This window comes from Diuraphis noxia, unplaced genomic scaffold, assembly GCF_037042655.1.
Source record: "Diuraphis noxia isolate RWA-SAM2 unplaced genomic scaffold, SU_Dnox_SAM2 contig0002, whole genome shotgun sequence".
Classification (NCBI taxonomy): domain Eukaryota; kingdom Metazoa; phylum Arthropoda; class Insecta; order Hemiptera; family Aphididae; genus Diuraphis; species Diuraphis noxia.
In genome coordinates this window covers 26288821-26315852 of record NW_028301712.1, presented here as the reverse complement: position 1 = coordinate 26315852, position 27032 = coordinate 26288821, and the positions used below count along the sequence as shown (strand labels likewise).

Genomic DNA, 27032 nt, shown 5'->3' with positions numbered 1-27032 from the left:
TTATATTATGGACTATATTGATTTTGATTTTGATCAGATCTAAATGATTTAACATTTGTTTACTTTTTTATTTTATTTCATAAACAATTTTTTGATTGCCTTGTGATTATATTTATAATTGTTATTTATTTAATTTTGTTAGTTGTTTAAGAACCCTTGATTAAAAAACACGAATTGAGTCCTGTATTTTTTGGGACGAAATTCGTGTTCCTTTCCCCGGGACGTAACTAAGGTGACCCAATGTAAATTCCATCGATTGCGACCTATTTAAACCTTTTTTTCATGTAAACTCCGCCTGGAAAAAAGATAGACTCCATCAGTACGGTTTTAACTTAAAAAAAGGTAAATTACACTGATTTTTGTTTTCTTGAATTAAAATTAATATTACCAATGGTAATATGATTTATGTTTATATTTATTATATATTATGTTTTAAAAATCTTATAATATAATAGTCAATAGTGATCAGTGATCACTAATTAGTTAAAATATAATAAATTAAATATTATTAATATGTATTATCATTAATAATTAAATTAATAAAAACAAGAAATTCGACAGGTAATGTGTTGTAGCTGTATTAAAAATAGTTATAATCTGTTGATCAATACCATTGGTGGTGTTTACATGTTTCTTTAGGTGTAAAAATTCGTACAGGTGGAATTTATGTGTTATAAATCCAACTCTAGAATCGATAACCAAAAATCTGTGTGATTTACAATCGCTCGGTGATATAGAGGGTTGAACATTTTATACATTCTATAGATATAATTAATATTTTATTCAAAGTCTTATAAACTAAAAGGTTAAATAAATAAACATAAGATATGCACATTTGCTGTCACAAAAAATCTGCTGTGTAAAATAGAAATAATGCTTACAACATTATGGGTATGTAAAATTAACTTTTAATATTGTCTAGAGAATTAAAAAATATTTTTTAAAGTCTATTTTAAATAGTGTATACAAATGTAAAATATAATATGTCCACTCACCACGAACTAATCTGTTATATTGAAATGTTTTTTTTTTTAAAAGAATAATATTATATCTCATTAGAAAAATGATTCCAATTTCTGAGATGATTTCAGTTTTCTATAGGTTTTTATTTGACGTTTTAAAGTTTTAAATGCCCATAAAAAAAAATATGAGTACTTTAAATGTATTATCATAGGTAACTATTTTAGAATACCATGTGTGTAATCTTACATTTATGTTTAAGTATTTAATATTTAAATGCATAGTTTTATTAAAATTAAAAGTATTTTAAAATTAAGTAAAGAAAAATAATGAATACAGGGCATCTCACACATTTTTAAAATTTAAAATTTGTACTACGTTTTACGTAAAATATCGAATAATTACAAATCGAAAACTACTTGATATATTTCATATTATAGTAATAATTATCTTGACAAAATGTATATATATCATATTATTGATTCTGAATCTGTAATGTTTTGTTTTATTAGAAAAAAAAATATGAACTCGGGAATACATGCTTTGAACTTGAACCTGATTTATTATTGTCTAGGTCTAGTAGTGTTAACCTTGTTATGGTATTTGGTTTTGTTGGTATTTTTTTCATTATTATGATTGTAACACAATTATTTCTAATTTTTATCTGGGCGTGCATGTAACAATGAAAGAAAAAGTAATAACTTCTTAGGTAGGTACAATATATTGTAAAAAAAAAAAAACCCAAACCTCTTGTACACCATAACGACCATTGATGACTCGGTCATCAAAGTGATACTACGCGGTCCCTTGACCTTCAGTTTCCCCCACTACCCCCTCTGTCACCGAAGTCCACCCCTCCACCGATAACCGTTCTACATCCACTCGTTTTGGCGTACCTATCTGCGTACCGGTTGTGTACCTACATGCTACCTAAACATGAACATCAGTATTTACTCGCGCGGAGTTCGTAATACTTACTACACGACTGCTGTGATCCGCCTAGATTGCTAGTATAATAGTCTCTCAAAATACGAAATACCTACCTAGTGTTTTCAATCGGCCATCATATTACATTAAAAATGAGTGCGATTTTCAGGATTTAAATGGTGAGTTAAATAATTGTTGTAATAATTCAAACTGTGAGTGCGCGAAAGTATTTACCTATATTAATTTTAACATACCTAGCTAGTTGTATAATAAACTATTAACTATTCGATTAATACGAAATAGTGATAAAACTGCGAATTCATCACAATGTGGCACATTCGAATGCGAAACGAGTTGAACAAATTACATCCAACGATTCAATAATAATATTCTACTTTTTTTTTATACTGTCGCTGATTCTTTATTGTCACTAAACAATATACGTCAACAGTCGTGCTGTTGGAACCCCACCTCTGTAAATGGACTCGTATTCACGGCTGTCGATAGAAAAAGTATTTCGAAAGTTAATTCGTTTTTTGTTTGAAAATTGTTCAATAGTTTTATCATCATAAATTCGTACAGACATAGTTGGGAATGTGTTTATTTGTTGTTATCGATGATCGTTGTATTGTAAGCGATTTCGACCATCGTTTAAAATATATATTGCGCTGACTACGGAATACGGTTTAAAATTTGGTTGACTTTATTTGCAGAACGTTGCAAACATTTTCAAATTTTCTTAATTTATACGCGTGTCAAGTCAATTTGACTTAAAAATTAGAATCGATATCCGCTATATATCTCAATAAGTTTCCGATTCAGCAGGTTTCTTCGCCAAATAATTATATTTCTTCTTAATTAACCACCAAAGTCATCATAAACTTTTGATAGTTTCAGCATTGAAGAGCGTATTAAATATTTAGGGTCAAGAAAAAATATGTTATAATAATATATAATATAATCTTATCTTATAATGTTAAATATACGAGTTTGACAGATTAAGTTACAATAAAATTGTTTGATTAAAGTTGCTGAAATAAGTATTTTTTTTTAGTATAAGTTGCTTAATTGGTGTCTTATTATTTTGAAATTTAAAAAAAAATTTATTTTTGTATTTTTGATTATACCTAATATCCATGCAATAGAGCTTAAAGTATACGCACGCTATGTAAATTATGAACAGTAATAATTAAATTATTGAATCATATTTTTTTCGTTCAGTTCTTTGAAATTTCAATTTAGTGTTTACTAATAACATGTACGTACTTTGCCTACACAAAACGCCTTTCTGAAATCTTCATACTAGACGATATTATTATAATAAACCATAGGTCCTACATATACACTTATATTATAAGATACATGATATTAGTATTGATTAAGAATAGCTTAATTCGTTATGTATAATAAATGTTATTAGTTGTTTGTAAAATGATGCATTATGAATATTAAAATACAAATATTTATTACACATTTTAATAGGTAAGTACTTAATAATGTTTAAACTAAATATTAAATCTATTCAAAATGTAATTATTTTATATCGTACCATGTTTGAAATAATTGATTTGAGTAGACTAAGGATTTTCATAGTTCCCGAAAAGTTAATTTAATATTTTTTTTTATTGTCATTTATTTATATTGTACTTATAGGTAAGAGTTATTATTTGAAAATAAACAAGTTTAATGGTTTAGTTGTACAGTTTACTGAATAAAAAACAAAGAAAAATTATAAATATCAATTATATACTTCAAACTTTGAAAAAAAATCAATAATCAATATAAAATGTACTTGTACCTAATATTTGTGATTATTTTTCATGATAAGTATTAAATAATTATAATTAAAATTTGATAAATTAAAGTTATTATTATTGGTATCTAGTATGTTAAATTAACAATAATAGAAATAATTAATAATTTAAATAGTAGGTTAATACCTACTAATAAGTGCACTTTAAATCTTCTATTTTTTTTTCAATACTTTGTAAAATGCTTGTTTTATTATACCAATAAGGGTAATTTTGAACGTATACTTGGATTTACCAAGTTCAGCCGACGAATGTCCAAAATTCGGCCAATAATATCCAGGAGTATATGGTAAAACCAGGTTATATCGATTACATTTGGATTTTATTGATACAACTAGTATAATAATTGTTAGTTACTGTAATAGTTGTTATTACCGTTACACAAATGTAAATATTTATAAAATTGTCTAAAATAATAGGCTAATTTGCGATTAATGATTATCAATATTAGCCCTATAGACGTAGAAAAACATTACTTTAGACCTATATTCATGTATTAAATTAATTTTATATTTTTGAATTAAAAAGGTTTCTAAACTGTATTCTTATTATTATGATTTATTTAACTCTATTTGTATTGGAAATAAATTTATTCAATCTCATTATTTTTGTTATAAAGACGACACTTTGTGAATATCTTATTGTGGTTAATTCAACTAGTTTAATTGTGTTTTTGTGTGTATTACATTATAGTTTATAGAATAATTATTATATTATTAAGGATAAAACACAAGATACAACGTAAAATATTTTAGTTCATTAAATGTTAAAATAATTTAAAATAATTTTTCTTTTATTTAACATTAACTGCTATAATTGATGTTTTTATATGATGTTGATTGCATTAAAATTGTTAAATTGTAGGTAGTTACGAGTACATTAAAATGTTATAATTGATTTCAACTATGCATTATAAGTATCCAATTTTGCATAATATTAATATTTTCCTCATTATTTTGTAACTAAACGAATATCTATGATTCAAACCAAAAAAACAGAAAAACAAATCTATATTCAGTTATGTCTTATTGTCTTATATCAAAAGAGGAATATCGTCAACAATAGGTTTATAGCAACAATTGCTCAGGAAAAATATTAATTCGTGTTTTTATCATTATATAATAGTTTAAAATATTTGTAAATTCAATAAATTATTTTAATTTAAACCATTGTTAACAATTAAGTATTATGTAGGTACTAAATATTTGTGTTTTATAATAGGTAGTAGGTAAGTTACTATTAACTTTATTAGGTATACATACGATACTACGACAGGTATTAAGTATGATTTTATATATTACATGTATGTTAGTACATCTTAGAATAAATTATATGTGTATAGGTAACTAACCATTATTTATATTAGTATTAAATTCATGCTATAAAAAAGTAGTCGAGCAACATAATAAAATATATATACCTATCCTATATTATAAAATATTAGTAATATTTTATTTCATGTCTTTTATTCAAGGACTGTCGTCTTCTACAAATTACAGTTTACGGAGTTTAGTCATTTCGGAAGGGTTAAGAATATCAAAAATAATAATGATAATATGTAATAGCAAGTATACCATGTATTTTTATCTTAAAATACAAACAAAAATATTAATTTAAGTATCTAATAGTTGAATGGTATTTTATTAATTATTTTATGATAAAAATTCTGTGTTCAAATTATTGAAATATCAATTCTGAGTGATACAAATAGGTAAATCATATTATACAATATAACTGTTGAATGTGATTTAAGCTTAGGTATTAATTTTTATTCCTATACGGCTTATTACCTGTTAATATTGTTTCTATATTATGTATAATATTTAGAATTTAAAAAAAATTGCTTTACTTGTAGGTGTTAAATTGTATTATATATAAATTTTAAAATAATATAATTAGAAACAATATTTTAATGTACCTCACTAATTAATTTTAGTTATTGTATTTAAATTAAAAATATTTTATATAAATTGTGTGATTACTGTGGGAAAAAAATTAATTAAAATATTAAATCTATTCTAAAGCTAACCTTCTTCATATTCATTATTTTATTATATTCAGTAACTCCGAATTCATTTTTGAAATTGAATAACTATAATATTATTATAATATTATGTACCTATTATTGTGATTGCTGAACCGATTGCTTAGGTTATTAGAACAATACCTATTATGTGTATGTATCTAAGCCTTAAGTGTGTTTATAACATTTTTGATTTTTTGAATTCCAATTAAAAGAATTTAAGTATTGTAAGGATCATTATTAATAAGTCGTTTTTGTGTCTTTGTCAGGTTTGATTAAAAGTATGTTAATACCCATCCGAAAATTGATAACACAACATCAAGCTATTAATGCGGTTCACGGGCACATAAATTATAGTGTTAATTTGAATAAATACTAAAAGCAGGAAAAACGTATTTTATAAGAAATTAAGAAACACAATACAATTCTTGTCCTTCATGGAGTAGTCATTTTAAATGAACACATAAAATATATAATCAAATATTTAATGCTTAGGTTATTTTGTTTTCAGGATGATGAGGAAATTAATTAGAAATATCATGTAGACATTCGGAATTATTTATTTGAAATAATATATAGAATTTATAATAAAAATTAATTTTGTTTTTTCTTAATTTATACAAAAATAATTTTAAGTTTTTACTTACTAAAAATGTAAATATAAATACAAATAAGTTTGTTAATTTTATTTGGCAATTATCTTCCAGATGCTATATACTATTTTTAGAAATTAATACGTAGAGATACAAATTGTCTTATAACTTATTAGTTATTAAAATAAAAAAAAAACAGTAACAATTTTATACTGGATATTAAGAAATAACACGTAAATATACAAGATATTTGGTGTTAAGTTAATTTAGTTTAATAAAAATATTAGTTTCAGTAATCTAAATATTTTAATAAACAAATATTCAATTATTTGGCTTTTTTATTCTTCTAAAGAATAGAAACAATAATAGAATTGTACATGGTATCGTCGTTAGTGTACTATAACGATGTCACCGCATCCATCGGATTTTATGATATTTGCATTTAAAGTTAGCCAAATCTACCATTCGGATAGAAATGAACATAAAATAAGCTTTTTTTAATTATTGATAGAGTGCCTACTTGGCTACCTCCTATATATAATATATATACATATCTATAATGCAATTTACAAATGCCGGGGTAGATTAATGTTAGAACTCATAAGGTAGTTATTTAGCTATATATTATACCCAATTACGTTATAATGATTTTAATAATTTTAATAATATGTTTGCGTAGATTCGTATCGATGTATTCATGCAGTCATTTTAAGTGGATAATCCCATCACTGATGCTGTAATTCACCGCAGTGAAAATATGAATAAAATGAATAACCATTTGAGCTACAAAATGGAAGGTGACAAATCGACTGACAATGGCGATGATTACTACAAAAACGTCAAGTTGGTTGGGTTCATGAAAACAGACTCCGAAACACTACCCGGATATAACAACGATGCGTTTCAATGGAGTTCGGCAGACGATTTGTCCAGTTATCCGTCGTCTTACCACAGAGAAAACGACATTTTAGCTCCTAGTGAGTATTACTGCACATGCTATCATTATTACTGTCCATTTACTATAGATACTATAAAACTATACAGCCATGCATTGGTAATAAACCAAGCATGCTCGCCCTTTTTCTAACAATGTAATTTTTCAAAATATGATTTTTGGTATTTTTAAATATTTTACTTTAAAGACCATATTTTTGAATACTTAACACTTTCACTTTTGAACTTTTTAAAAAGTGTCTTGTGGTGTTACAAACCAACATGTTTTAAATGAGAACCATCGTTTTTTTACTTTAAATAATTCAGAAGATATTTATTTTAATTTTTTTGCTAGCGTCTCAATTAAAATTCGAACGATTGATTTCTGAATTGTTCATTATTAATTTATGCATTATAGATGATAGATATTATACATTATACACATAACATAAAATAGATAATTATATAATATTTATATGTATTTATTACTAAAAATGAAAGATAATTGATTCGATAAAACAGAAAAGATATTATTGAATAGTTTTCTTTTTTAATTATTTAAAAACTATTGTAAGTAAAAAATTAACTCAAGTTAAGTTAAGAGAACACAAAAATACAAGAATAATAAGTTAAAAGATAACAGTTAACAAATTATACATTGAATTCAAAATGTTAATATGGAAAAAATATTAACTTAGCTTGGTTTAAAAAATAATTATTTACTTTTTTTTTTAAATTCCTATGTGGACTGCGTCCTTTTTATTTTCATAAATAATAATGATCAATTTGATTGATTATGTAAAATATATATATTATTATATATTTTACTTGACATGATTATTATCTATTTAAACTTTTAAACTATACAAATCTCAATTAATAATTTAACAAATATTAATTGCTTTATATCAAATATCAATTTATGGTGACATTATATACTGTGGCTATCTATTAAAACATATCTATACCTGTACAAAATTATTTTATCAAGACAAAGAACAGAGTTTTACTATATTATTGGATTACTTTTATTTTTAGTTTTACACATATTGAATGATATTATATATATATATATATATATATTTATTGTAATTTTTTTAAATCAACTGAGAAATGTTAAGTTATTTAAACTCTCAATAAAACTAGTTAAGCTTGTATTAGAAAATTTACTTAGGTACTAGATAAGTTAAAAAGTTAAAAAAAATAACTTTTTAACTAGTTAATGACTGTCTTTGTATTAATCTATTAGCACTTAGCATTTTTTATAATTGTCTGATAAATAACAAATAATAACACTACTAAACTAAAATTATCATATATAGTTATCTACCTAACCGGCTACCATAATTTAAATTTATCGGGTGGTTATAGTTATAATTTAAAAATTATAAAAATTATACTATATAAATCGTTATTTACTATTAAAGTATTATATATTAATTAAAAAATTATCTGATGAAGTTTTGTACACCAAAAAGAATGATTCTCATTTGAAAAACAGAAGTATACTCGTAAATCCGGTACTATTATAAATTATAATATTATACAAATGGTTAATTACTATGACAATTGTGTCCATATTTTGTCTACTGTCGGTAATCTGGTCGATTAGGTACAAAAATTTTATACTTTGAGAAATCTCATAAAAATAAAAATATGTATGTATTTGAACAAAAACTTCTAATTTAGTACTTTTTGAGAATGGGAAATAAAAAGTGTAATACTTTTTTAATTAAAAAATTGACTTACTAGACGATATTTATGACGCTCAATAACTTTATCATAACTGTATACAAAAACTAATAAATCAATCTAAAACCTAAGGTTTGTATGTCGGTATATTATTTATTATTCATTATTTACTTCGAAAATTATTAATCTATATTATACTCGATCATGATTGCAAATCATGAAAATTATAATAGGCACCTCCGACAATTCGACGAGGAATATATAGCGAAACTAATAACTACGATTATTATAAGAACAGTGCGTGTGCTAATGCGATTAAAACTCAAATAATTTCTTAAGTGTTTTTTAATGGTTTCAATAGTAATTTGCGAAAAACGTTTTAGCATGGTTTAAATGATTCGTCAAACAGTAATCATTTTCATTATTCATAAATATCATAATAATTAATGAGACTCCGTCGTGTATATCGTACTCATAGCTAGGAATTTAAAAATATCAGTATCTGGTTTATAACTAAGACAATATTCTATCTATAAGAACGTGTTATTCTCGGGTTTCCCAAATATTTTTTTTATCCGTTATGGTAATTATTATACTAACATATACCTACGAGTATAGGTAAGTCTCCCACCCAAAAAAAAATATCTATAATATTCACGATATATTATGTGTACCCGTTTCGAGTTGATCGTCACGGCAGTCGGAACCTAACCACTTCCATAGTATCACTGACGTAGTAACCGGGCGCTTATATCTACCTGCATTAATAACAATATACATATTGTCATAGGTGTTCTGGTTTTGAATAACTCAAAAAATACGTCATGGACGTCTTGGGTAATTTTAAAAATGGCAGTTTATAAAATAAAAAAAAATTTTGAAGAATTTCTTTGATGTTGCTCTTCTTTGTTTCGAATAATCTTTATGATTAATAAATACTAACCTAACCTAACGCTTAATTTTTTAGCTGTTTTATGAGTTAAGAGTGTTAAGACACATTTCTTATCATACGAGATCATTCAGATAAATATGATTTACAAAATTATGCTGTTTTAGACTCTGCATAATATTATAACTGCATGTATTATTAAAATATTTTTAAATTCTATATAAAATAATATAATACTATTTTATTGAAATCAATCGTCAACCATTTGATATAATTAATTACTTGATATTGTTACAAAAATGTTTATCTTTTTATGCTTACATTTTGATGCATATAGGTACTGTTTATGAAATAGGTTTTTTAGATAAGGATATTATACTTTGATTATAATATATATTGTAATCAATACTTTATTGAAATGTTGTATTTATGTGCGTACGTTATTATATGGTATAGGATATCAGCACCCAAGTTTTTCGTAGAAGTGGTAGTCAGTATTATTATATGGTAGTTGTAAGCTAACTGTCGTCTGAAAATATTATTACTGTATGTTTATTTAAGTTCAATTATTATGAAGGTTAAATATAATAATATAATATAAGAGGAGGTTTTATCAACAGTAATATCGTATTCAGTCAATTTTTGAGTTAGTAAAAAAATTGGTTTTATTATATTATTAAAAACTTATGTCATAATCCATTATAATGTATTTAAGTTAATATATATTTAAACGACTAATATCATCTATCATTAAAACAATAGTTTATTATTTTAAAGTATTTAATGTGTTCAATATCACTATATCGCGATATATCGTGTGTATAAAAAAATCAAGAAAAATAATAATGTATATCTCAGATTATGGTTATTAAAATAATCTGGGCTATGCTAACACGATACAGTGATAGTCGTAATGTGTGTGTGTTTAATGATGACACTAAGTTTGAATAAAGTAATAAAAAAATATTTTTAAAACATGATTTTAAACACTAATTTTTCAAAAATTCATCTTTTAAATTCTTAAACTTCAAATTATATATTTTTTACAATACAATCATTTAGAAAATATTTTTCTGTAAGTAAATAAATTATACCAAAGTAGATAGCTTATTTATTTCATCTAAATAATATGATATAAATTGTAATATGGTAGTTTACATGATCTGCTTAAGTTGTGCACTATTTTCAAATTAAAAAACACAACCTTCATAGAGCTGGATTTATTTTTTTATTTTACCATCATTTAGTACCGTTAAAAGTGAATGACTACGTTCCCTATTCATTTATCTCAATTCAGAGTTCATTCTTGACAGTAATTTATTCAGGTCGATGAATACAAATATATATTTGTTAAATTATACTTTTTCTATAGGTTGTTTGATTAAGATTTTAAACGATCGAATGGAGAAACTTAAGAATTATAAACTTAGGAGATAACCGGATTTTTAGAGTTGCAAATATTATTTTGCGTAAATGATTAATTAAAGTTGTTTTTATACGTATAATGATGTATACATTGTCAAACCTCCGCTTCCAGCAAGTTCTTGGTAACATCGATTTCTTCTTGCAAAACAAAAAAATAAAAAAATAATGACTTCTAAAACCAATTAACTTGTATATAATAATATTTATATTTGTTATACATGTATAGTGTTTACTGTGTACATGCGTCATTTAAAATACCCAGTTGGTCATGTGTTACTGTTAACCTGTCGTAATCGTATAATATTATAATGATTATCGTGTTTAAGTTATCGATTATATACATGCGATATGAACGAACATAAATTATTAAATTTAATCCAGTTAATGAATGATTTTCGTTTATTCTTATGAATAGTAAAATTAAGAAAAAGATTACCGGTGATGTTTCGAATATATTAGTATAATAATATATTAGATAGGGAGAAATTTTCTTATATTTATTTTAAAAGATTTACTTGGTACTATGGTATTGTGGTTTTCAAATATTTGGTAGGAATCATAAAATATAAAAATATTTTTGAAATTTGTGAGTGAAAAAAATTTCGTATTTTAGCATAATATATTTTGTAATTTTTTTAAGCGCTTATTTAGTAATTTTAAGCGAATTAGGTTATTTATTTATTCAAAAAATATTACTTATGATTTATGAGTGATTATCTTTTCAATATTTTGGAATATACTTTGAAAATATTTTTACTGTCTTTAAAATAATCTTCGAATAATGTGAATGTAATAATATTATCATACAATTGAAATACCTATTGGCTATTTCAATTTTGTATTGGTACATTTGTGCTAAGTATTCAGTATCTTTATAAAGGTATTTTACAAATGTTATATAATTAGGATACCTACTGGGTATTGACTACATACATATTGTGACAAAAATTGACGGGAATTATTGAATTAATGTAAGAACTAATTGTCGTCCTTATTCTACTATAGTGCTATGCCCTTTGATTAAATATCAAACTTCAAATAATGTATAGAAAAATGAGTGAGTAATTTAAGGAAAAATTTGACCTCCTTGAAAACTATAACAAAATTTCAGTGTTCGAAAATATTATGGTTCTTGAAATTCCAAAAATCAGAATTATAGTAATTATAGTAAATTCAATATCAAAGAAAAAAATGGCGGTGAGCTGCTTGGTGAATTAGCGATCACTGACCATCATGTATAATCAATTAATGTAGCGTCATTTCATAATATCTTGGGAAATTTATACTTATTTTATTAATTTTATTCTATCCAAAACTAAACAGAATTCGTTGTCGTCGCTGTCATTTATTGTCGTCGAAACTCATTATGTATGCAATTATATAATAATATTATGTTGTTTAATTACGGTTGTAATTATTTTACTGATATATAAAATGATACTTTTTCTATAGAAACTGAAAAATATATTATAGTATATTCTAACGAGTGTTTTACTGAGTTACTTGCATTTATTTTATGATTGATATTTTTATGTGTAGTTTTAAAAATAAATATAAAGGTACTATTATTGAATTATATACCTATGCTCATGATAAAATTACTTAAAATTAATAGAAGATAAATAGCAATAAATACACTATCAAAGTTAAATCTTCTGCTTCAGTAAACTACGTATATACCAGTATGGTAAAACATTCAATCTGTTCTAACATAAATAATATGTGAAAAGTTTGATGCTATTACATACTTTAATTTTTACTTAACACTATTTTAATAGTTAGTTAGTTCAAACTAAATAATTAGTATAATTACTACATCAGCTACTTATTCTAAAATTGTATTATAATTTATTCCATACATTTTTATCTTATTGTATACTGCAGTGCACTACTCTAATATCATAAAAAAAACATTCACTAACTAAAAGTATAAATATTCAAATATTGGTAGTATTGATTTTATTTATTTGAATTTAAACGTTTAAATTTAATTATACTTAATAAAAATAATAGCCCATTTTTGTTCTCAAATTAATATATTTAAAACAAATTATTACTATTCGCTTGACTTGGAGGAATATAGTTGACAATATGTCAAAAGTTATTATAATATTTAAAATCTCCATAAGTCATTAAAATAATACGCGTCTTACCTAGTAACTGTATAGTTGTATAACATTAATCCTTTACAAAAATACAGTGTAGTATAGGTATAGTAAGCACTGTTAAATTTATTGAAATCAAATAAATTTTAGATGATAAAAATCACATGGTGTATCTTTTGTTATCTTGTTTCCAGTTAACACGAACACGTGCTAATTATTATTCAAGGACATTAGGGCGATGTGCATTGTAAAAATAAATATAAAAACTCCCGAGTGTATTAGGTACTTTAAATATAGATGTGTTAGTATTATAATTCTTTAAATTTCGTCTTTTAAAATTTGCGACGATATTTATGTAACTAACTCTGGCATATTATGCATATTATGCATATAATGTATATTATATACTAGGCCGGAATTAACCATGAACCAAGCTTGACCGGTTTTGTATGTGTGAAAAATGTATATATATTATATATTTATATACATAATATTATCATTATTTATTTTCCTTGACTCATCTATAACTCTGATTTGTTTTCAATATATTACGTTCATGATTATAGTAGACTGATCAATATTTATTAATGATACTACGAGTCAGTAAACTTGAGTAACAATAACACGCTGCTGTGTTTTGGATTTTGATTATATTAGAATAATACAGATATAATTATTCTCAAATAGACACAATAGATAATAATGTATACACTGAAAGTTGTTGTTCACAAGTAAAGTGACACAATTTTTTTCTTCTCTTCATATTTTTTCCCCGAATATAGTAATAGTTTACCACCATGTCCAGATATAATATTAAGGGTACTTAATCATAGATAAAAAAAAATCGAAAACGATATCTCTGGGCGTATGGCTGTATTAGAAATGATTGGTTATAAATAATTTATTTCAAACATATTTTATTTTGATTGACAAAGACCTATGACAACCTACTATGAATAATATTGTAAATATAATAGCTAATAGGTATTAACTTTTATCCTATAAAGTTATTTTTAGTTCATTTATAAAAAAAGTATTTTTTGGTTCTGCTAATATTATTACTATAATATTATAATCTCCACCATGCCTAACGTGTGGAACAATCATTACAGTCAAGCATATACTGACAGAATGTCGTAAATTCAGTGAAAAGCACATTGAACTAAAACTACCTGAGACACTATTCGAGATGCTATCACCCACTCCCGAGACGACCAAAAGACTCTTCAATTCGTCAATTCAATAGAACTGCGTCAATTGATTTGAATATTGTAACTTAGATTAAAATGTAAATCTGTAAATATAGGTAATAAGTAGAAATTAAGCAAGTATGTAAGAAATTAATGTAAATCAAATTACATATAACGCCGGCTAATAACTTTGTAGTTGATGCCTCAAACAATTAAAAAAAAAATATTATAATTGCCTTATATAAATTATTTTAATATCAAAATGATAACTATTGTTGGATGTGAAGGGATGAGGTAGATGAAATCTAAAAATGCCTTAAAAACCTTTAACTTATGTTCTGAAGGTGTATTCCCAGTTCGCCGCGACACCCGGTTTGCTGACACCCAATTTGCCGACACCCAGTTTGCCGACACTCAATTTTAGAACATACAATTTAGTTATACAGTTACAGTTTAGTTATAAAAAATATATAAATAATATAAAAAAATATAAAATAGTAAATTTATTACAGAATAAAAAATTCTAGACACATAATAATGTTTATTAAATAGTTTATCATATAGTAAGAAGTATAAAAAATAAAAAGTTATAGGCGGATATGATATTTTATGGTATCAATATACTCAATTAGAGAAATTTGGTTTTCTTTTAACCTGAAATAGTGAAATGTAATTAATTAAAATATAACATTGTTTCTAAAAGTCATAAAAGTATGTTCACCCGGTGAGTGTATATGATAGAAAAAAAATATTACGTACTTTTGTTGCTTACGAAATTTCAAACTTGGTTTAGGTTTGGGATTTCCCCTACTTTGCGATGAAATATCCAATTCAAAGTTCTGCTGTTGGTTTTTGATTTCGTTTATAAGTATATAAATATTGGGTCTGTGACGGTTAACAGCTCGATTTAAAGCTGCGTGCCATCCTTCCAAATGATTAATTGTACGACTGCCTTCTAACCTATAATACTATCTTATACTCACCATCAAATAAGTTTACAGATATCATAACCTGCGATAGCCGATAGGTACCTTATACACACGATAAAACAAATTTACAGCTTATGATAGTATTATAGTTTTATTGCAATACCGCCGTAGCATGTCGCCAATATCATTTGTTGTCGGCGAATTGGGCTATTTTTTAAAAAATATTAAAAACTGGTTTTTTTAATCAAAAAACCGCGGGTGTCGGCGAATTGGGTGTCGGCGAACTGAGCACAAACCGTTCTGAAGTCCTATTAGCTCCTCCTCCACAAGTTATTTATGTGAATCTTTTATTTTTACCATGTACCTACCTACCAAATTTAATTATTTTTATAGATAAGAGATCTTTATAATTAAATAAAGAAACTTTTTTTTTTTTATTATTATTTAAAATTCATCTACAATCTATACAAATTTTTGTACAATAATTAGATTTGATAAAAAAAAAAGAGAAGAGAATATAAAATGACAGCGAATATTAAGATTGGGAAGTTATCCATTGATAACATCCAGCAATAAAGAAACTTAAGACACTTATTATTTGATATTTCATACTTATCGTTGAATATTAATAGAACAAAGCGTGTTATGAGTATAGTATACATGTCGATTACCTATAGGTGTAAATAAGACATTAAACTTCTACAACCACAACAAAACGAAATGATTAGAATATGTTTGAATAAATTGTATGCTACAAACTTGGTATACAAAGTTCGAAGTTAAGCCAATAAAATATATTTATAAGAGTTTCATTAGGTATGCCGAATACAGGTACTAAATATATATTTTTATATCCAGTATAAATTAAAATTAAAAAAATTAAAATTGAAAGAGTTGCTTAGGAGGAGATTTAGTTGAATGTGAGAGGGGTATAATTTTCCTATACATTCAATTATTAGCGCATATAATTGGGGTGAAGGCATTTTCGTTTTTTTGGTTTTGGGGCGTTTCATGCTTATTCAAGTCCCCCTCCCAATAAACGCCTATACAGAGTAAGGCATTTTTACATTTATGATACTAAAATTAAGTACATCAATACTTTCAGTTAAATGACCCTCTTGTCAAAATGTTTACTCTTCTTTCATTTATCTGAATAACTTAATCAAAAGTGTAAATTTTGCAGTACTTTCTGTACTTTCTGTACTTTCTGTAATTTATTGTTGTTTTTTTAAGATTATTACCTGACATACTTATTAGTACCTAACATACTTTTTCAACTATTGTCTTTAATTTAAATTAAAAATAACAATTAATTCTTATCTATAGGTACTAAATATTACGTATCCTATAATCGGAAATAAAAGTATCATAACATTTATTTATTTTATGCACCTTCTAATATTAATTATACATCCTTCCAGAACAAGCTATGCTTAAAAGTTAAAGGAGAAGTAAATAAATTAATAAGAAAAAACGTATTCATGTAAATGAATAAAAATAAATTTATATACAGGGTATAAAAGAAAGACCTGAAAAAAAAAATGTGCTAAGTAAAATATGTATTACAAAAGTTGTTAATATCATATTATGATAATAAATAATTTAAGAAATATAGGTACTCGTGTCGGCAAATTTTCAAAAATCATATTTTTAAAATAGTTATTACGTCAAATTAATTTAACCAAAAGAATATTGAATTTAAAAAAAAATAAACTAATTTACTTAAATAAATCTTTTTACTATCAAAGTTGTTCTTATAATCAGATTCACAAACAGGCTATTTTGAATTTATTCAACAAAATTTGTATTAAATTAAAATTTTTTTATTTTAAGCTTAAAAATAACGAATTAACATAAAAAAATGTATTATATTATATTATGTGTAGCGCTAGAGTCACTTAATGAACAAAAATAAAAAAATATTAATTATTTAGTTATTCCAAAAGTCAGTTCTATCTGTTACACCTTGTATATATATATACCTAAATTGTTGAATGGGTGAGAGGTCGTGCAACCGACACAAATCGTACCTAGGTATCTACTATCTATACAATATTTGCTGATGCTCATAGCTCATTCAACCTAAACTGTTACTTAACTACATGAACTTGAAAAAAGGTATAAACAATATTATTGCCTTATTTTAAATCCAAATTTTTTTTCGTCCAGGTAAAGTTTTGGGTGGTTGCACGGCGGTATCCGTCGACCAGGATTCGGTTAGCCGGTGCTGTACGAGAAAAGTGTTGTACAAACGCCTACCGATCCTCCAATGGCTGCCCAAGTACACGGTTGGCGAACACGGCATATCCGACCTCGTGGCAGGCATCACAGTCGGGCTGACAGTTATACCACAGGCCATAGCTTTCGCAAACGTAGCCGGATTACCTCCACAAGTAAGTCGGTCGCGTCCACGTATCTTAGCAAATCGCTTATAGAAAAGTCGTCCATACATAATACTATTATTATTATCAGATATATACTGATACCGATATTGGTCGTTTATGCGTTTTTTTACAATGATGATATCCACTCCCCACGTTCAATAGGGAGTGCGTGCGGTGGTCCGTAAAAAAATGACAATAATATAAAATGATATGGACTACATTGAAAATTACCATATTATGGACGATTACTGTACGTGATGACGTAACGTGCAGTGTTATAATAAAATATTATATTATTTTCTACATAAATAAATAATATTGTTATTATTATTACTTGGCCAACTTGTATGACTACATTAATTATTTCATATATAATACACACTATTTATTTAAACAATCCGTAATAGCGAGGTTATGTACACAGGTCATTAATTAATATTCTTCTTCCTTACTAGTTATTATACACCAACATGCCAGACATCCGGAGTGTTCAAAGGCCGTTTCTAGTAATATAAAAAAATACGATTTATTTGTTTATAATTATTTTCATTTAAATCGGTGCCAATTTTAAATGATAAATTGTAAAAATACTTGGTGTAATGACACAATTAAATAAATTAGTAATAAAAAAAAAATTTTTAAAGAAATTACTTTATACATTATTTTAGTTATTTTTTTATTTATCAAAAATTTAAATTTTCGTAGGTGTTTTTTATCACAAGTATTATTTTATTTTTAACAGTTCTTATTTATCTATATTTAGTTCATATAATTATGTTTTCCTATTTAAAAATAATATCAATGAAACATTTTTCATACTACAGTAATATTTTCTTACTTTTTAACAAATATATTTTGTATCTAATATCGATGCATAATGATTTATTAATTAGAACTTTTTTAAATTTAGAGTGATGAAGCTAGGGAAGCAAAATATTTAAATATGGATAAAAAATATCTGTCCAACTGGCCATTTCCACAATCAATACACTAAATTTCTAATACATTTAATTACATGAATCTTTTTGTTTCATCGAGCTATCTAATTAAATTTAAATGTCATCAAAGTTCTGATTTCTGAATATAAAAAAATATGTTGGATTGCATTCTGTTGAAAATATAAAATTTTTATTATAAATATTAAAAAATCTCAATGTTATATAGATTCTACAGGACTAGTAGAGGAGTAGTAGGTATTTACTCAGAATTGTTTTTTTTAGAATGTGACAACTTTTAAATAAAATTTCTTGATATATTATATTATTTCAATGATCTTTCTGAAAAATAATTTATCCAGTAAGCGATCATTTTTATGCAGTTTATTATTTTGAAAATTTACTCTAATTAACTAGGTAGGCATGTCATATTTTTCACGTGTAATAGTTGACACTTCTGAATTCCAAAGAGCAAGGCTTGATAAACAAACCTCAACATAATTATTTTTTCCAATTTTACATGAGTGCATAATTTAAATAATGGTATTGAGCATTTTAATACATCATAGGTACCTACTTCCTACAATGTTTAAAGATGATGATTAATAATTGTAATAGATAACTATTATAATCCTTCGTCTATCAATTATTATGATTGCGTAACTATCTATTTACGAGTGTATTCCTCAAAACATAATATATTATAGACAGTTCTTACGAATATTACTAAACAATTTGTGATTACCTATAAGGTGCCTATAATACACTCACAAGTCTAAATAAAAGTTAAAGAAACTGTAGATAATTTATCATGCATAATTTTTTACTCATTGTTATTTTATTCTAAATCACAATTAATTACTAATATTTATAACCGTAGGTATACCAATATAATGATGAGTATAATTTAGTATTTTAGTTAATAAAATTTATCACTACCATGAACAAGAGTATAATAAACTGAGAATACAATAGAACATAACTTCCTTGAAAATGTTGAAATAAATTAAAGTTTTGATTTTTTTTTAGGAAAACTTAAATTTGTATGGTCGTGAGTTAGTATCATATTAAAATATGTGTAATTCTTTTTTACAAAACGTTTTGTCGTTCATCATAAAATGCGAGTTCCATTGTATACAACAATATTGCAGTATCACCATTATCAGCGCATCCGGTTAAAATTTTAATTACAAACGAATGTTGCATTCGATATAATATGTTTCGATTGTATTTTGTCCAATGCTTTTCGATCGTAAATGAATAAATAACAATCTTCACGATGAGTTTAAAATATTTTCGATATTGTCACGGTCATATTTTGCGGTTAATTTGCTATAACTAAGTGACGTTTATATACATCATGTCCAAATGTATTATGTTTGATGCTCGCGTGATTGCGTCGCAAGTTTAATGTCCTGACAAAAAGTAATCACAAAATTACACATAAAAAAATGTAACAAACTTGTAATAATATGTAATATAATATATTATAGGTATGTAGTCATATAGGTACTTACTTACATCTTAAGTATACCTACGCCTAACCTTGATAAGTATATAGTGAATATAATAATATTATTATATTATAATATGTAATATATATAAATTAATTACATAATATTTCTAATTCTAATTCGTGTCAGGAGAGTATTATATTTTAACAATAATATTATATATTATGTAGATTGTGTTTATTATTATCATTGATACATCTGTACACACATATTTGATCAAGTTATGATTATACCATTATAAAACTGCAGACCATGACCGAATGATTATTTTTTTTAGATAGGTCTGTACTCTTCGTTCATGGCGTGCTTCGTGTACACCATCTTCGGTAGCTGTAAAGACCCGGCGTTGGGTCCTACGGCAATCATGGCCATCATGACCCGTGAAAACATACATGATATGGGACCAGAATTCGCCATCCTGTTGTGTTTTATCACCGGCATCGTACAACTCATCATGGGTTTTGCACAATTAGGTAATTTCACGTATTTAGGTATATATATTTTATACTCTACAAGGCGTGTACGACTGCAGTATACGTTGTGTTATTATAATATTATATTGACGTGGCTTGCCAAACATTAGACAAGCGATGAATTAAATGTCCGTCCATCGTGGTTTTTTAGCCGGTCTAAACGTTTTTCTAATGTGCAGACTATAAACACAAGACTATATATTGTGTACTATACAATCAACTTGGGTTTTTTAGGTTTCTTAATCGATTTCATATCCGGACCGGTGTCGGCTGGTTTTACGTCAGCAGCAGCGATCGTGATTGCTACTTCTCAGCTGAAAGACCTGCTCGGTATCAACATAAAAGCTAGTTCGTTCATAGGCTTCTGGGACCAATTGGTCATGCACATCAGAGAGATCAGCATTGGCGACGGGACGCTCGGCATTACGTGTATGATTGTGCTGCTTCTGTTGAGGGTAAGTGCGAGAAATATAATATTATTTATTTAAATATACGGATTCAAGTCCTATTAGAGTTTTAAATGTGTACAGAAAACAAACAGTATACAAAAAAAAACAAAATACAATATTATAATAACATAAACTATTGCTATGAATACATTAAGAAAAATTATAAAGTATTATATAAGTATACAACGAAGATAATAGACAAGTTATGTAAAATAATATGGGTCTGGGGTACTTGTACCAGCTACCATCAGAAGATTTGCAGGGGAATTTAAAATATAATTTTTATTTGAAAATAGATGGTAAAATAGTTTCGGATCTCTGGTATTAAGGTTATATATTTTTAAATTATTTTGAATAGATTGTAGGTTAGAGTTTTATTTTGTGCTATTATATTCATCCGAATAAGAGGGCAATATTTTAAATGGGAACGAACGAGGGAGCCATATATAATTTTTAAAAGGTTTTTAAATCACTAGTACGCTTGTGCACTTATTCCAATACGGATATCGTATTCGTATATCGTAATACGTATGTTGTTCGGCGTTTATATTTTTATGAAATTGCTTATGAAATTCGCAGAAAATGAAAGACATACAAATTGGGCCGATGGACATGAAGGATAAAACGACCGGACAGCGAACAGTTTCATCTATCATTTGGCTAATATCGACGGCGAGGAACATCATAGTTGTGGTTTTTTGCGCCGCACTAGGTTACATGTACAAGGAACATGGGAATTTGCCGTTCAAACTGTCGAGTAATTCAACAGCTATTGTTGTTTTTTTTGTATAACTCGCACAGTGATTCGACGAGACGATCAATATTTCGCTCTATGTTTCCAGGTCACGTGGAATCCGGTCTCCCGAGTTTCAGGCCACCGCCGTTCGAGAGTCGGGTCGGGAACGAGACGTATAATTTTGTGGAAATGGCGTCCAAGTTAGGTTCAGGGATTTTGGTAGTGCCACTTCTGTCTATTTTAGAGAACATATCACTAGCTAAATTTTTCTGTGAGTTTATTTTACGTTTAAAGACGTGCTTAGGTATAGGTGCGTTTATTATCTCGGAAGTCTTATCGCTGCATGCAGACGAGTACAACGTCATCCTCATCACTCATCATATAATTTACTATATTATGAGCGTTTGTAATACGACAGTGTAGTGTAAGATATTGACTAGTCACGACTATCATTCGCCCGCAGTAAATTGAAATTATATTATTTTAGCTTAAATCATGAAAACATGTTCTATTGTTTTATTTAGCTGATGGAAAGACCGTCGATGCCACTCAAGAAATGCTTGCCTTGGGCGCTTGCAATTTGATTTCGTCTTTAGTTGGGTCCATGCCAATATCTGGCGCTCTATCGCGCGGCGCTGTGAATAACGCCAGTGGAGTAAAAACCACATTTGGAGGAGTTTACACAGGTAAAACATTTCTTTCGGTTGCGATTTCGTCGACTAAACGATAGTTTAGAAGATTATTGTTTGTGTATTACCTTTACATTAATACACATACGTTGGAACAAAATTTATAGAAATTAAAATTCCATAATTAAGAAAAAAAGATTAAATCATCGTGTATAGGTATAGAACTTAAAATTCACGTCAGCTTGGGTAAACCTGCATTTTTTCTTGTCAGATTCACTGATATAGTGATATTTCTTTTACATATAAATATGAAATATGTTTGTTTATTGTTTTTAAATATATCAAATTTAGGGGAAGGAACTGAAGGAATATTATAAATATCCAAGTATAAAATCTAGTGTAAAAAATACTTTAGTTAGATTATAATTTTAAATTTAATACTTTTAAGCAGAATACTTTTTTCTTTTTTTTTTAATATTGACGTTAATATTGAATTAGCTACATTAAATATCAGATTAATAATCTAAACATGTATGCTGAATTATATGGAAATATAATTAAATAATAATTTTATATTGATAAACATCTACAGTTTAAAAAAAGTATACGACCTTAAAGTTCACCACACTATTACCCTTAGTATACTTTATATGCGATTTGCGCTAATCATATATTTAATACCGTTACCTATGTCCTATATAAACAATATAACGAAAAAGACTGATTTCACATTATAGGAATAATTGTAATAATAGCCTTACAATTTTTCACGCCGTATCTCGTCTACATACCCAAAGCTGCTTTGGCCGCTGTGATAATAGCCGCCGTCGTGTTCATGGTCGAACTACAAGTTGTCAAACCGATGTGGCGAACGAAAAGTATGTGTAGTCGTCGTCAACGATATTATAATAATATGATAATATGTTATCAACAAGTTGTTGACAACAACATGGGGTGTTGTTCTGTTGCACTTGTTTTGCTTATTGACACGCGTTCGGCGTGCATAATTATATTTTTTACGAACAACGAGTAAAATATGTTTTATAATATTTCAGAAATCGATTTGATACCAGCGTTCGCTACGTTCCTTTGTTCGCTGTTAATCCGCTTGGAAGTCGGAATCGTCGTCGGCATAGCTATTAACGTCATAATACTGCTTTACACCTTGGCTAGGCCCAGTATCCATGTCGAAAAACAACAAGTCAGTAAACATGAATAAATATTCAATAACGCAAATATTCGTTTACGATTAACGCATTTACACATTGACATTATAATGTTATAATACTGAATGATTCACATGCAGACAGCTCACTCGCGATTTCTTTCTTTAATACCGAATTTATTAAATACAATCTGAATTTTGAAATTCTTAAATTACCTGAGAGCCATATTTTAAAGTACTTTTATACCATCTAAAGAAAAGTATTTTGTTTTATTCCTTTTTTACAAAATAAAATAAAGTCACCATTTTTACAAGGCATCCAATATATTTTTTTATTTTTTGATCTATCTAATCTATCTAAATATCTATCGAACTTTGTGTGTGTAGTTTTTGAGTAATTAAACTTTGTATACTACTTTGGAGGTTAGTAAGGATAATAGCTCCATGATAATGGGTGTTATAGATGATGTGAACATTTGATTAATAATAATATTAATCCATCAACATTTTATAATTTTAACGAACATAGTTTGGTTCTATGTTTATCAGTAAGTCAGTCGGGACTCCTATCTGGTTATAAACTATACAGATAGATTTAGTCGTATAGATACAAGATCCAATATAACGTCTATTTTATATTTTGGTAAGACCATTTTGAAATATTCTTTGGATTATTCATAATATATACATTTTAATATCTCAAAAACTACTTTCGTCAAAGCTTTTTTTTCCATTAGCTTAATATTTTATTGTAAAAAGGGTTAGACTCCACTTATTGTCACTTATTGATTCTCATATCTATATAGAGTGAATTCGGGTACGAGTATTTAGTGATAACGCCGGACCGTAGTTTGGTTTTCCCATCCGTCGAATACGTGAGGGCTGTGGTGTCCAAAGCCGGACTTAAACAAGGACTGAGTTCGATTCCGGTCGTGATGGACTGCAGACACATACAAGGAGCTGACTTTACCGCGGCTAAAGTACGTAGGAGTTCGACTATTTTAAGTCAATACGCGTCGTATTGTAGATAGCATTGATTATTATTTTTATTGTTTTTTTGACACAGGGCGTCAAATCTCTAATAGACGACTTTGTCAGGAGAAATCAACCATTGGTGTTCTACAATGTCAAACCTAGTGTGATATCGATTTTCCAAGGTGTTCGGCCGACTGAGTTTAACTGTTGTTTCACCGAACAGCAATTGCACGAAAGACTAAAAGGTATTTATTATTAATTGATGAAAATTTTTTTTCCAAATTTAAGCATTTTAATGCACGCTAGAAGGATATCATATCCGCACCCCGCCTTATAAGTTATACAACATACGAAATTTGTGTTTAGCAAATCTTGTTTTATGTTATTAGCTTTAATATTAGAATCAGTTCATATATTAATATATTATGAAACTTAAATAACATTGTCTGTGTGTTTACACCAACGAGGGGAAGTTCTCTCAAATGGTTAAAAAGTTCTCAGACGTTAAGTTACTCGTAAACGGTCTTCACTGCATTCCGATGAATATATATTTTCTTAGATCTTTGTAGTACAATCAAAATTGAAATCGATTCTCATAATGTATCATAGTGTTTTATCCTTAAGTATAATACATGTATGCGATTATAACATTCGAGTAAGTCATTGATCCGGGTAGGACACAGGTCGATGTACTTTGTCGTGGGTATTACATTTGAGGTGTGTCGTATTGTTTCGTTTTGCGAGACACTGAAAAAAATTTTGTGTAGAGATCATTTTCACGTTGTATAGTAGAATGTACATAATCATAAGTTTGTAAGTTTGTAATAAATTTCTTTGAATCATAATTAATCTGTAGTTAACGTTGCATATTTATCTTTTAAATTTATCAAAATTAAATAACGAAAACACAAAATATTTAAAAAAGATGCTAAAATGTATGATTATAAAAAATAATGCACACCACATGATAATTTTCATTCCCTCAAAAGTGTTTCGAATATTTCGATAAGTTTTAAAAACATTGTGATTAATAACTATTAACTATTATAATATATAATTTCTATTAAGTTCCTTTATTAATAAAGCGTACCTTTATGGCATAGTCAATGATGCATTATTAATGGTATAGCTATATTAATTTTGAACTTAAACAATTCTATTAGAAAACTAACTAAACAATAATACAATATATAAAGGAATAATAGTACAATGGTAGTATTACTCCGATACCTAATTATTATCATATTTTATTTTAAAATCATTATAAAACATATACATTCATATATTTATACATATTGTTTGTATTTGTTTCAGGGTATTATTATAGCCGAATGCAGACGCTGACATTATAACATTGACATTTACATTAAATATTGTCCCACCTTGTCATTGTACAGACTAAACTATGTAAATAAATGTTAATATTATTAAAAAATAATTTGTAAATTATGAAGAGATCTTTTACACAAATAAGGAGTTAATTAAAATAGACAGTTATGTTTCAAACATTTTCCTTAACCGACTTAACCATTTGTTTATTAAATAGTAGTTATATCATTGTTAATAAATAATTTGAAATTAATTAAACACATCGGTATTATTATGTAAGTTTGTGTAAGTTAGTCTATTTTATTTATTGTAATTAATGTATTAGTACAGTATTATTAAGTACTTTTTTTTTTTTTTATTAAGAATAAGCCCTCGGCGACATCGGCCATTGGGAACTCTTATTATTAAGTACTGCTATTTTTTACAATCAACAATTTTTTTAATTTTGTAAAACACAAATTTGAAGTACTGTAATGTATAAAACTACTTTGTGTGTATGAAAATTAAATGTTGCAACTCGCAATCCTATTACGTATATTTCTATAAAAAATGTCGTTGTTTATAATATTATGATTGATGAACTTTGCTTACCTAATTACATATTTTCTGAAAATTTAAATAAGCATTATTTTAGATATTGTGTACCGAGTGTCCGATATATTGATTTCATGATGAAGTGTGTGAACCTTTTTTCAAATGTTATGTTAAATGTAAATCATGTATTTCAATCCATTTTTCGTCTCGTATAATAGTCAAATAAATAGTTTCTTTGATTTCCAGATAATTTATTTAGGATAGTAATTAATAATAATGGGTTTACTTAAAATGGTTTCCGTAAAAATAAATCAACTTTCACCTTCAATTTGATGATTTTCATAATGATTTAGTGCAATAATTTAGTGTCCAAGTTTATGAAATATTCATTGATATTATTAAGTCTTTTGATATAATAAATAGGAATATATT

The 27032-nt window shown here is 26.6% G+C and overlaps 1 protein-coding gene across 3 annotated transcripts in view; it reads left to right on the top strand.

Moving 5' to 3' along the window:
• LOC107165522 (sodium-independent sulfate anion transporter-like) overlaps positions 1 to 26626 on the top strand; it is a 32146-nt gene extending 5520 nt beyond the window's left edge. For 2 of the 3 annotated variants that reach the window (XM_089220605.1, XM_089220606.1), the window contains exons 2-13: positions 6994 to 7291; positions 17647 to 17870; positions 20588 to 20783; positions 21018 to 21238; positions 21812 to 21989; positions 22075 to 22239; positions 22493 to 22654; positions 23335 to 23475; positions 23653 to 23798; positions 24569 to 24742; positions 24829 to 24982; positions 26052 to 26626. In XM_089220605.1, coding sequence (XP_089076731.1) covers positions 7072 to 7291; positions 17647 to 17870; positions 20588 to 20783; positions 21018 to 21238; positions 21812 to 21989; positions 22075 to 22239; positions 22493 to 22654; positions 23335 to 23475; positions 23653 to 23798; positions 24569 to 24742; positions 24829 to 24982; positions 26052 to 26089 — 2019 coding nt within the window. In that variant the 5' untranslated portion in view covers positions 6994 to 7071 and the 3' untranslated portion in view covers positions 26090 to 26626. Of the gene's footprint in view, positions 1 to 1898; positions 2067 to 6993; positions 7292 to 17646; positions 17871 to 20587; positions 20784 to 21017; positions 21239 to 21811; positions 21990 to 22074; positions 22240 to 22492; positions 22655 to 23334; positions 23476 to 23652; positions 23799 to 24568; positions 24743 to 24828; positions 24983 to 26051 lie in introns of those variants that run through there. The other variant, XM_089220604.1, reaches the window with a different exon arrangement.
• Positions 26627 to 27032: the final 406 nt, after the last annotated feature.